The 13,269-nt window shown below is 41.8% G+C and overlaps 1 protein-coding gene across 1 annotated transcript; it reads left to right on the plus strand.

The window, feature by feature from the left end:
• The first annotated feature begins 1,053 nt into the window (after positions 1–1,053).
• Positions 1,054–13,241, plus strand: LOC115804595 (stereocilin). Its single transcript, XM_030765106.1, has 28 exons — positions 1,054–1,099; positions 1,210–2,346; positions 2,793–2,817; positions 3,753–4,239; positions 4,342–5,229; positions 5,354–5,416; positions 5,666–5,791; positions 5,888–6,054; positions 6,138–6,324; positions 6,415–6,527; positions 6,616–6,745; positions 6,869–7,051; positions 7,132–7,170; positions 8,115–8,291; positions 8,837–8,986; positions 9,319–9,377; positions 9,777–9,900; positions 10,013–10,095; positions 10,269–10,404; positions 10,720–10,916; positions 11,117–11,207; positions 11,318–11,477; positions 11,630–11,799; positions 11,876–12,031; positions 12,128–12,270; positions 12,368–12,516; positions 12,667–12,764; positions 13,065–13,241. Exons 1-28 carry the CDS (start codon positions 1,054–1,056, stop codon positions 13,239–13,241), a joined length of 5,661 nt encoding a protein of 1,886 aa, XP_030620966.1.
• Positions 13,242–13,269: the final 28 nt, after the last annotated feature.

Below are 13,269 nucleotides of genomic sequence, written 5' to 3' on the forward strand. Positions count from 1 at the left end.
CATGTTAGAAAAATGCTATTTCATACCTCCATGTGTTTCTGACAAAAGCAGAGGAAGACCATGTTATAAATGTACATCATTGTACAAAAATGATAATCAGAAGATTTCAGTTTTGACAGTTCACTGCATGCAATATGGTATGACAGTGTCTGCACAAGAATGACCACCGTTATACTGTGAGTACCTTAAAACAGTAGAATATACCTTAAAATACGCACATCCTTCGTGTTTTTCTCCTATTTCATCTTGAAGCCCTTGAGCATCTAATCCTACAAATGGTCAGCTGGCACATGATGAGTTGATGGCAGTGAAACTTGAAGCTTTAGCCTTTTGTGCATTAACTGTATCTCAAAGACTGGGAGGGGGAACCGTTTGAGAAAGTGACAACTGCATTGTGTGTGCGTGTGTGCGTCTGCATGTGTGTTAGAAAGGGGGAGAGAGTGAGAGATACAGAGAGAGAGCAGAGAGAGAGCGGGGGAGAGAGAGAGAGAGAGAGAGGCTTTCTGGAACATGCATCATATTCACATAGCTGTGGAATCATGCACTTACATTTCATGGATATTCATAATATTTGATGGACTAGTTTTCAATGCAATTTAAAGGCTTTTATGTAAGTACTTTAAAAAATCCTTTTCATTTCTACTTTGCTTTTTGTTGCCAGTGTTCTATTTGAAATTCATGTTAAGTAGCTATTGTGTTTAGTGATGGGTATAACAAACTTTACTTAAGAGACTAAAATGATGCTCATAACATTAAAAGAAAACACAAGTGTAAGAATGTAAGAATATAGTTCTGAAATGAAACATGAAATGGTTACTTTTCTCAAATCAATGGTGATATGGTTTTCTTTGTGAAGGCACAGTTGAGTGATAGAGGCCAGTCATTAACATTTCATGCCCACTCTAGATTGTGACACTATACTCCCTGAATGTGTCTCATCTAGCTTCTGAAGGATTTTTCTTGCAGGTACTGCCTTACAAAAGAAGCAATGTGACTTTGCTCATACTGGAATAAGACTAGTTCATATTAACGATGGCCAAGTTTGGAATAATCATGATATTGATTGTGTTACTGGGGCAATTTTCAGTCATTGTTGGAGGTAAGGAAACACTTTATAAGTATTGAATGTAAAGATGTGCTAAAAAAACATTTTTAAATAGTTTATTTTTCAACGTTCTTACTTTTTTATTGGTAAATATTTTATGTTAGGAAGTAAAAAAGATGATCGGCGAGAAGTCACTCTTAAAGAGCTGGTTTCAATATGGCGCAAAGAAGGAGGCTGGTATCCCCTGAGAGAACAACCAGACCCCAAGAGGTCAAAAGAACAACAAATCCACTCAGTGGTGCGGAGTATTGTTGGAGGTCTTAAGTCCCTGGGGCTCCTGTCTCAGAGGAGTGGAAGTCTGTCATCTCTAAAGAAGCCCCTTGAAAGAAATCGACTTTCGACTTTCCTTTATAACATTTCCATGTACCTCCAAGAGATGGGGGCTGAGTTAGATGATCGCCAACCATCCTTCGGGGATGATGACTTTTGGGAGAAATTACTGCAGTCTTTTTTCCAGTCAGAGGCAGGAGTTGCACTCGGACAGTGGCATGAGAGGGTTTCCCCCAGACCCAGTTTCAAGCTCCAGGATTTCTTTCTGTCCTTAAGGGGGAGCCCGCATTGGGATGGACTACTGGGGTTGGTGCAAAGCATTATGAGCCTCTCAGAACGGCAGCCTCAAAGACCCATCCTAAACTTTGTGTCACAAAACTGGAAGACCATCAGTGCTTTGTTTGAAACTGCTCTCCAGGCTTTAGTTAGTGGCACCTATGGCCAAGCCAGTGCAGGACTTCAGGGGTTTATCTGTGTCCTGAAAGGACGAAATGACTGTGCGTTCAACCTGAGTTGGCTGCAGCAACTCCTCAGTTTTTTGGAAACAAGGAACTGGAAACCGGTAGTAAGTTTGCACCCTGCTGTAAGCGGCGACCAGAGGGACGGTGCTCTCTCTACAGGGCGTTTTAAGCCTTTCAGCGTACCCCCTGAGGTCCTTCAAGAGGAACGTCTGTTCCTGAACAGAACACAGTCTGACTTAGAGCTGGGCAGCCTGGCCTCTATGCAAACGCTGCTCTTGCAAGCTCTGTCGCGGTCAGGTACAGGAGAGAGAGCAGTGCAGTTTGCTGAACGTAACCCTGCACTCCTGCAGGGCCTGGATGGCCTGAGACGTGGTCTCATGCACAGAATAGGAAGCGCCGTATACAGTAATCTGAGGAGAAAGGTGTCACATATGACAATGGTGTTGCTGGATGATGTCAGTGGCATGGTGGGTGAGCCGCAGCACAATCACCAAGGGATATGCTCTGTGGGCAAGTACACTGATTGATCTCTTTCAGCTTTAATCTGTGAAATGCCTCTGGTCAGAGGGAACTAAAGTTTGTAAAAGTGTGTGAAGGGCACTGAACTAGACTAATGTTGCCTAGAGTTCAACTGAAAGATTTCAGAGAGAATTTTCACTGTTAAATCTTTCAGTGAAAATTCTGTTTGCAAAATCACAAAGAGCATGTTAGTCATTAGGCAGATCATTGTTGCGCTAAATCCTGAGGCCTGGATAATCTTCTCTCGCCTTTGTTGATATCAGCAACCATATACCCTGGTATTATGAGCGCAGCGATGCTATTACATCAAGGCCAATTGTGTAATGCAAATGTAGCATCTCTTTTTTTTCCACCACTCATCGAGAGCTCCCTGCCATTGTCAGTGATTTACAGCAGTAGGCCATTCATCCATACCAGTCTCTACTCTCTTTTTACAGGTGACCTAAGGCAATTAATTTTGTGGTAAGTGTTAATGCAAATAGCACAGCTCATTTTAGCCTGTTGCTATCAATTCTTTTACAATACTTTAATACCGAAGATGTAAACTGCGCAGTGCAATACTGTGAGACATAAAAACATCTGAAAACATCTGAAAGGTTTTGACTTTCTCAACATATTTGGCTATTTTGATACTTGATCTTCGCTTCGGTGCTATCAACAGATTAAGGTGACACAGTCCAACACAATACATAGCATTTCAACTGGACTGAAATCTGAGCTTTGACTTGCTCATTCCAAAGCACTTTTTTCTGAGCCAGTCTGTGGCTCTGAATCTTTGGCCTGTTGCAAGATCCATATTGTGGAATTTAGGACATTTTGCACTGCAGCCAGAGAAATCCACTCTTAATCCTCTTGTGTATCTACAACACATTGTTCTGAAAGTCTTTAACAAAATTCAGTTATACATGTATATTCTAGATTGAAAACAGAGGCCTTTTCCTGCAAACCGCTCTGATATTGCACAATAACCCTTTTCTGACATATATACATCTTGCTTTTTTTTTTCTACGACCTTGGAAAACTCGACTGATCTTGCCACAATGTGTTACCACACACCTGCATGTTTAATGATTTGCTAATCATTTGTACCTGTTTTGGTGCAACTGATACTAATTGTAATTATGTCAAAAGATGAAATAGCAGGAGGCGTATTTACTTTTTCTGCCATTTAAAATGACATGTCAGCTCACTGTGACTGAATAAGCATTTTCAAAATAATTTTTTCCAGTGTTGTTGGTCACCATAATCTATTATTAGTACTGAACTTAAGATCTGATGTCTAGTACTTTAAAAAGACAGCACTTTCTAAAGGCTGTACTTATAAGTATAGCCTTTAGAAAGTGCTGTCTTACTTATTTTCTTTTAGCTCTGTTTAAGATATTCATTAATCCTCACAGGGGGGTTAGGCATAACCTGACATGGAATGCACAGGCCATGGGTTTCAGTTCCCAGGGTCCACCTAGCAGTCCGCCCTTCATGTCCTGTTCTGCCCCTGAGGATGAAAAAAAGAGCACAAAACCACGTCCATCTCATAGATCTAGACACTTCCGGTCTGACATACCAAAACGAGACCAGGGCGAGGTTGACCTCTCCGTGGAAATCCTGGAGGCTGCATGCAATGACTCCATCCCTGGCCTCACAGGAGTGTCAAACTTCACAGTGTTTTTGTACTGCAATCTCTTTGATGGAAGCGATGGATCATTGATCCCTGGATTCGGCCACGCTCGACCGGATCTGCATGTAACCTGCTCAAATGCAGCTTGGTACCTCTCTGCAGCTGAGGATGATTTCCTGTGGGTGCACGTGTGCAGTGAATTCTTTGCACATGAGTTCAACAATACTGTGTGTGCCAACTCCTCTTTCTGGATTCAGCGTGCCCATCAGGTACATGCTAAAAAGTAACTTGTTTGGTTTGTTTAAAAGTAACACCAGCTTTCTGTAGTTACAAGTATTGAAATGTTATAAACTTTGTCTGACCTCTTTTAGGCTTCTGCCACTCAGGATAATCATTACTTCAATCAGTCCAGCATTGATGACCTTTGTGTGAAGATCACTGCAGAAGTGACTGGAGGAAGTGGAGCTGATGCCAGCAAGGACTGCCTTGAACTGTTAGGCTCTAGATCTCTGAGTGCTCATGATTTCAGGAAATGTTTTCTTCCCAATGACTCTGCCCTGATCTTGTCTTTATGTGGCAATGAGTCTTTTCCTTTTCTGCAGGATGGAAGCTGGGCAGCAGAATATTGTTCTAAAATCTTCTCAAATTCTTCCAGTACTTACTACAGGGAAAAACTGTGTGACTACCAAAACTGGAGAGAACAGCATTTCATAAATTCAACCCTGCTCAAGCTCTGTGAGGATACAGTTGGCCTTAAAGATTATATTTGCAGGAATACATCCTTTTACTTTAAACTAATTCAAGAGAGCCCTTCACTCTTAGGTTATTGCACTGACCTTGAAATGAAGCATCAGAGTAAATGTGTCCTCCAGCAGATTTTTGACATGTTGCCTGCTCCTTATGATTTTGATACATCTCAGCTGTGTGGAAACCCCATACCAGTTTTGTTGGGAGCCCTGCAGAAGCTGAGTTTATGTGAAGGGGCAGCGGATGAGCGCGTAGGTTGGCTGGCCACAGTAAGCTATATGCTTCGTGTGCTGGATTTTGTTGTGGGGTTTTCAGCAGGCCATGAGGAGGGTGAACATGAGGTGCGTCAGGGCCTTGGCCAAGCAATCCTCCTCTCAAGTCTCCTCGATAACGCCTCCTTCTGGGCTGCACTACAGCCCAATGCATCCATAAGTGTTCTGCAGAGTGTTAGCATCTTCCTCAAGCGAGAGCAGAACCCCTCTGTCAAGGAAGATCTTTTGAGCTGCTTTAGTGTACGTCAAATTATGATATTCTTCTTCTTCATTGTACTGATGCATCCAATATTTTTTATGATGAAATATACCTTGTGGTGTGAAACCATTTTTTTTTACCTTGAATTTCCTTATTCCATCACAGCCTGTACTATGGGACCTCATTCAGAAGGAGGAAAACTCCTCTGCACTAAGATTTCTAATACAGGTACAGATCAGCATTTAATAATTTTCTATAGGTTCAGATTAGTCCCCTTGAGACAAGCGGTGAAATATAGCTCGAACTTTAGGCTTGTTTTTATCTTTAGGATGTATGTGTGACTAAATAGCGACAATTCTATGATACAAAAATGTGGGCAACTATGAATGATTTGATCAAGCCCTGTTGCAACACCTGATTTTTTTAACTGGTGACTGGGACATGTTTGCTTTATTGTGATTATTGCCACTTGTTTAGGAGTACCTCCAAATGCCCAAGGAAAGCATTCGTACTCTAGTACTATCAGCAGAAAAGGATGCAGTGAAAAGATTTCTCTCCCATGTGCATCAGAGCTGGGACCAGCTACAAGTGGAGAAAATCCAGGTAACTCCTAAAACCAGTAAAATGGGCATGTTTTGGAATATTACAGATTACAGTCACTTTCGGTAATCTCTCTGTTAACACCACTGTGATCCATAGGTCTCTCAAAAAGAACAGCAGGCGATGGAGACCATGACAGCTGCATTCATCCACAAATTCCCACATGTCACTCCGGAGCTATTTGTTGACCTCTCACAGTTCATCCCTTACATGTCAGTCACTGATATCATGAGCTTCCCAGCATCTCTGATGGTCAATGAGAGTGTGTGAGTGAACCAGCTGCAACTCTAATTATTGGGATTATAGGTGACAAGGGCAAAAGCATGACACATTTTTCACTATTCCTCAGGTTACTGGCTATTCGTGATCACAGCCCAGAGATGAAATCCCTGCAGAAACAAGCATTTGTGAAGCGACTCTTGCAGTCCAGTATGGTGGGAGATGTTCCTTCTTGGCCACCATACTTTCTAAATTCCATTTTGCCTTTGCTGCCGCATCTACCAGTCAGTCACTTTCAGCAGCTAACATCACTGCAGGTCAGCCAGAGAAAGACCGCCAGCGTTTTTCAAGAGTTGAAGGTCTATTTAAAATATAATGCGGCTAATGTTTATTGCCTATGTCCCTAGCTTAGCCCACTGGTGGAATTGCTGGGTAACAGCAGTTTGGATGCTACAAGGGGGCGCCATGTTCTTCGCACACTGTTCAGTAAGAGGAATTTCACAAGTGATAACTTATTGAGGTAAATTTTAGCGTTAAATCAATAAGAAACGCACAGGAAAAACTTAGTGTACAACAAAATGTAATTAGAGTTTTTTTTTAATAAACAGATTGGGAATTCTTATGTGTTATGTGAATCCAGAGGATCTGCATCCATTTATATCATCAGCACTCACGCCAGCTCTGTGGCAGCAGCTGGCTCATTGTGTCACTGAGGGACACGTCAGTGCCAGTGGAAGAGTGAGTAAAAACATTTCATTTTTATTTTATCCCCATAAACAGTTATATCTGTGCAGCCAGATTTGGGGCTCCATTCCAGACATCATAATTCTGCCTCTTAAATTTTGTTGTTTTGAACAACAGCTGTCTCACTGGCTGGGAATTGCTCTTAGACCCTTGAATGCAACTGCCATGTCTTTATCCTCACTGGAATCTATGCGTGGATTATTGCCTCAACTGGGAGTCACATTCATGCAGACAATTTCCACTCGTGAGTTACTGGAGGTATTCACACTGCCAGGTGTGCCAGCTTTACCCCCAGCTCAGGTAAATAGATTGCCATTTGATGTGTAATGCATGGGAACTGTAGTGTTTGGATTTAATGAAATGTTTACTAACCTTTACAGGCATTCCTGATATTGAACAAAATCTCTGAAGAAACAAATGTAAGTTGTGAAGCTAAATATGCATATATGTATACACACACACACACACACGAGATGTGGGTAATTAAATAATGAGACTAATGCTGGAATTCAGTTGTAATGATTGTTTAATGATGGTTTAATAACAGTAATAATGACGGTTTAATCACAGTCCCTTTATCGATCATTTCTGCAATCATTCTGATGCTGAGCCCTTGATCATTTCGAACGATTTGTTCATTGCGAACGCCAGTTCTTGTGCATGGGCGTCCATAACGTTCATCATCTTCGAGATCCAAACACACGTGCACGTGACATGCATTCTTCCCCATAAACTTCAGTTAGCGTACGAAAAGATGTGGAAGCCGTTTCGGTCAATTTTTTGAACTCACATATCAGAAAAGATACGTCTGCTTCAAGCGACGCGTAACACTGAACTGAAGACACGAGCGGACTGAAACTTTCAGGGGTTGTTTATGTCTATTCAGGGGTCAATGTATACCATGTGGTTCGACTTACACAAGCCTAGTCTCGTTATTTAATAGTCAACACCTCTTTTTTTTCTTTTCTTAGAAGTACTTTATTTGCCACACACACACACACACTGTCGAGCAGTGAAATGCAGCCTCTGCATTTAACCAATCCTAACACCAGTGAGCACACACACACTAGAGCAGTGAGCAGCCGCAGCGGGTGCCCAGGGACCAACTCCAGGTCTTTTTGCCAATGCCTTGGTCACACATCCTAGCACACATGTCCACATAGAAAGGACCTGGCAGGGCTGGGATTCAAACCCAGGGCCTTCTTGCTGTGAGGCAATATAGCTGACCACTGAGCCACCATGAAGCTCCAATATGCACACGCACGCACGCACACACACATATAATGTGCTACATTTATTTGACTGGTTATAGTGAGCCTATGAAACATTATCTTATCATCCTCAAATTGTATCTTCTTTCCAGGTCAGCGCAAACACTCTGTGCAGGTTAAAGCCATTATTTCCAGGTCTGGGGCCTTCAGTCTTAAGACGCCTGGTAGTACCTGAGTCCACAGATGCCCTAGAGTGTGAGTGCTGGAGCTCCCTTCTGTCTGAGCTGCAGCCTGCCCATCAAGCCATGATGCACAATGTGCTACTGCTGGTAAACACATGGCTGATTTCTCTCCAGCATCCACTTAGAAAAAGGATTCTCACTTGAAGCTGCTCTGCTGGTGTTGATCTCATTTAATAGGCATAAAGCTATCGGTGTGATCTATGCTGATGTGAAACCAAACACTGTTTTTTTTATTATTCATTCAGATAGAACTAAAACAATTTTTTTCCAGACTAGATGAAGAAACAATTTTCTCCAGGCGGGCAGCTTCCTCTTTAATCAGTGTGTGTTATATTACATATTTGACACTGACTTGCTCATTGCTTGTCAGCCATGAAGCTGTCACGCTATCCTACTTGTGGGAACTGACAACCAGTAAGATTAGATCATAGCCTTACTTAATATTACTGTTAAGAGCAGAGTTTCTTCCAAAATAACAAATATCAAACTCCTCAAGCATAATACATTTAAAACATTTAACGTGGGTTGGTAATAATGACCTTCATTTTCGTAGCATAGCTGCAATTCATCCCACATTCATTTACGGGATGGAGTCTTTTCTATTCTCAGTAATATGCATTGTTTGTTCAAAGGCTCTAAACCGCACATCAGCAAACATAACTCTGCACCTGCGATGTCTCCTGCCCTTTTTCTCCTTGAAGAAATTAATGACGATGCTGGATGGAGAAACAATCCTGCAAGACATTTCCCTCTACAAAGCCCTGCCCTGGTCCCATCATCAGGTACAAAGATTGTGCTAATTGTTCTTAGAAGAAGAAGTGGCCCTGTCCCAAACTTAACACATCACCTTTAGAGTGGCTTGTCAGATGATGAGAACTCGATCTCACATTTATTTGCAGATCACTCGTTATGCCTCAGATGAGCCTTTCAGTAAACTAATACTCTGTGCCTCTCGAGTGCCATCAGGCAAATTGGTTTCATTGTTGTACAATATTCCCTCTGGGGAATATGAATAAGTAATGTTCACATGAGTATTTTATTGTAACCAAGCCAAAGGTATATCACATTTAGTCTTGATAGTCCACCATCTCAAACCCATTTTTTCCCCCTATAGACCCAAGTCCTTTTCAAAAAAGTCCATCAGATCATAAACATCACAAGACAATCTGTGCAGTAAGTACATTCATTGTGTTCGAAAAAGAATAAGTCATAATAATCAAGAATATAATCAAATAATCAGTAATCTGTTGTTACTTCATGTTAAAATGGCATGTTTAATATGAAAAGTTGACTATTTAAACCAGGGGTGACAAACTCCGGTCCTGGAGGGCCGGGGTCCTGCTGATTTTTGTTTTCACCTCTTAGTTACCTGTTGATTTTCACCTTGAAAACAGGTGTGGACACTCTTCAGCCAATCACAGATTCTATTTAGTTGGTCTACAAGAAAAATAGCAGGACCATGGCCCTCCAGGACTGGATTTTGACACCTGTGATTTAAACAGTGTTTGATGGTGGAGCTTAAAGTTGTTCGTATTTCTACTGTAGAACTGTTTTCTGTTTTTCTACTTATAGGGGGTTGGGGCGTATTGCAGGTGGTATGAGCTGTGATTGGTTGAGACAGTGGACAAATGAGTCAGACTTTGGTGAACTCTTACAGTTTGTCAGTGAGTTGCCGGGAGGGCTGAGACCAGCTCTGGTGAGAATGTTGGAAACACTACCCTAAACACATATCTTACATAAACACATCATTCTGTCTTGTGTGTATAGATAATGTAAAAATACACATGTATAAAACTGACTTCCAACAGAGGAAATGCATAGTGGAGGAGCTTAACAGAAGACCCGATGTGGATGTGAATGCCTTTGATGCCTCATTTGTGGTGGGATTACCGTAAGATGGACCTTTTTATCTTCTTATTGACCCAAACTCTCTAAGAATGGGTGTTGGAGCTGGGCTGTGTAAAGACTGAGATGAGCAAGAGAAAGCTGCAGTCCACTGACTTTTTTAGAACTCTGTCTGTCTCTGTTTTCTGTATTTTACATTGTTTTGTCTATTGTTTACAGGGTGAAAATGATTGAGTACCTGTCCAACGATTCTCTCACAGTTGTCCTGAAGTACATTCAACAACACTTCATTGATTTCCTGCATATGCCCCGTCATAAGCAGATGGCTCTGGCAGACAAGGCCATTGATGTGCTAGTAAGAGAAAAAAGCATAAGAAGTTTTGTCTAAAAGCATTTGCACAGAGAACACTCAGGACAAATGCATCACTACCACTGCAGTGTTTTGCAATTCTTTTTAAATTCCCTCTCAAACAAACTGATTGTCTATATTTTAAAATTAATCACTAAACTTCTACCTAGATTACCAACAATTGAATGAATATATTATTGATTATAAAAGAATCTGTCATGTTTTGTTATACGTTTTGGTAGGTTGAACAGTACATTTCTGTGAATTTACATCCACGCACATTATAGTGCTTATAATTGTTATCTTCCTTTTCACTAATAGGGCATCTCAGAGGATAGACTCTCTGGAGCCTCTGTGGACCTGTTGGGCCCTTTTTTGCCTTTCCTGGACAGAGATGTATTTTCCCAAATAGACAGAGAAGCTCTTAAAGTCCGTCTAGAGGAACTGAGGGAGTACTGTCTGCCCTCCGACTCTCGAAGAGAAATAGCCACACTGCTTACCGACAGGAGTGTGCTGGGGTGAGGTTGAGTTTTTGATGTAATTGACCGGAAATTTAGTTAACTCTGTTAACACTTCAGTTTGATCAGCATCATTTCTATGTTACAGTTTCTATAGTAGCTATTCAGAAAATTTGCCATTCTTTCTAAAAACACGGTGTTTTCATTAACTGACTGAGATCTGAATTCTGTGGGTCTGATGAGATGCTTGATGACCGCAGAGAACCATCATCATGGACTGTAGGGGACATAGAGCGCATGGGAAGACTAGTGTTAACTTTGTCATCGAAACAGATCCGATCTCTTCCCCTGGTGAGAAGACCATGGTTTGTCACAATATCCATTCACAACAACAGTGCTACCTCACTCCACGCATTCAGACCATTTTCTGTTTGCAATACAAATGTGTTTTCTTGATCCAGGACAATTTAGGCATGGAAACAGTCGAGCAGGTGTTGCAGGACCTTTGGCACTGGCAGGACAGTGAGTTAGGTCAGGCATGTATGGACCTGAAGGACCAGAGAGAAAAGCTCAACAGTTTTCTCCACAGGATCATCAGAGGACGGAGGAGGAGGAGGAGGGGTGAGACAAGTCTGATATTTTTCAACTGATGGCCCACAAGGGGTTTCCGTGTACTCAGGGATAAACTGGTTTTAAGATATCTGAATGAAAAGAATTGTGCTCTTCTCAAAGAATGGACTTACAGTACTGATTTTTTTTTTTTTTTTTTTCAGAACCGGTACCGAGCTGTGCTGACATTAAAGGCACGTTCCCTTCAGCCTGGCAGCCATCTCAATTGAGTCGAATGGACATGAGGGATCTAAAGGAATGTGTTGAGTTTATGGGCCAAGACAGTTCTTTAAATGCTGATCAGCGCTATGCACTATGGACAGAACTCAGGCAGGTTAGTCCACTTGAACAGCAAGCTGCTTCCCAGTGCTGTCAAAGCAAACTGTATGAAAAGTTTCTTTTTTTCTAAGGTTTACAGACCAGTGAGTTTGCTAAGGCCAGAGCAGGTGCTGGAGCTGGGGTGTATAGTAACAGAGATGAATGAGAGAGAGCTGCAGTCCGCTGACCTCTCCAACCAAGCTATTGTAGCTCATCTGGGCAATTTTAACATGTGGGGCACAAAGAAGGTGAGTTTTTGTTTTATTTTAAGAAAGATTTTCACTGTGCTATAATTTTCCCAAACCAGACATGAAGGCATAGGGTAAACCTCTAGAACATTGCAGATGAGAGCAGCTGTTCTGGGTATTCTGCGCCGACGTGGGAAGAAGCCAGAAGAGCTTGGCATGGAGGACCTGGTCTCCCTTGGACACCTGCTCTGTGGTCTGACCTCTTCACAAATCTTGCAGCTAGATCCCTACAATCTAAGGCAAGTTCAGCTGTAAATGAATTAACCACATTTTAAATATTTTATTTTAAAGTCCTTTAAAAGATATCAAGTAAAAATGTTTCCATCCTCCCGACAGCTTGGCTGCTCTGTTTCTGAGGGAAACGGTTCTGCCATGCTCTGAACAGCAGACAGCGGCTCTGACTTCTCGACTATTTAGTCCTCATGCTTTCGGTCCAGTCAGCAGCTGGGGCGCAGAGGTCTTCACAGAGATTGGGACTTTGGCAGGTACAGCTTAGCATTTACTATCAAAGATTCAACAGACCATGTAAGCATGTGTCCTACTTCAGTGATGAAAAAAGCTTTTATTTTCAACATTAAAATGTCATTGGATGAGATGAAAGACAATCATTAATACAATAAATTTTATCTCCTCAGCTGGGCTGGAGGACATGGTATTGTCTGCCCTAATAAGAGAGCAAATGGAGGGACTGACTCCTGAGGCAATAGCTCTGATACCCCCAAGGAAGATGGCTGTGAGTTACTCAGCACTCAACAAAATAAATGATTATGAAGCTCTGTTTATTCATAAAAGATCTGAGAGAACCTCTCTTTATGTAATTTACACAATTTTAAAGACAACATTTTATTCACGGTATTCTTGGTGACCTTAAATAATAAGTGCCAGAACAACTAAAACAATAAAGCAAGTTTTGAGTTCATTCTTCTTTACTGGCCTTATTGGAGGTCTGCAGTACATTTTTCTGAAATGGCTGAGACAGATTCATGATGTATCTGTGAGCCTGTCTCTCTGTGTCTTACTCCAAACGTAAAAGGTGGTGTTCAGTGCGGCTCAGCTGTCTTGGCTCAGTTCAGAGCAGGCATTTGCAGTGACAGAGGAACAGTGGGCAGAGCTAGACAGTGAGCAGAGACATGCTGTATCCATGGCACAGTATGAGGGCGAGATCATGCTTGGGCATCGCGGTAAGTTGAATGAAAAGCTAAACAGCTAAATGAGTGTATTTGATGATGTCTTATTTT

The sequence above is a fragment of the Chanos chanos genome, chromosome 2 (genome assembly GCF_902362185.1).
Source record: "Chanos chanos chromosome 2, fChaCha1.1, whole genome shotgun sequence".
Taxonomy (NCBI): Eukaryota; Metazoa; Chordata; class Actinopteri; order Gonorynchiformes; family Chanidae; genus Chanos; species Chanos chanos.

Bases quoted from the DNA above. Each gene is read 5' to 3' on its own strand.
- LOC115804595 (XM_030765106.1), top strand. From the start codon at position 1,054: ATGATATTGATTGTGTTACTGGGGCAATTTTCAGTCATTGTTGGAG. The intron at 5,230-5,353 runs GTACGTCAAATT...ATTCCATCACAG, and splicing joins ATCTTTTGAGCTGCTTTAGT to CCTGTACTATGGGACCTCAT. The intron at 6,325-6,414 runs GTCAGCCAGAGA...CTATGTCCCTAG, and splicing joins AGCAGCTAACATCACTGCAG to CTTAGCCCACTGGTGGAATT.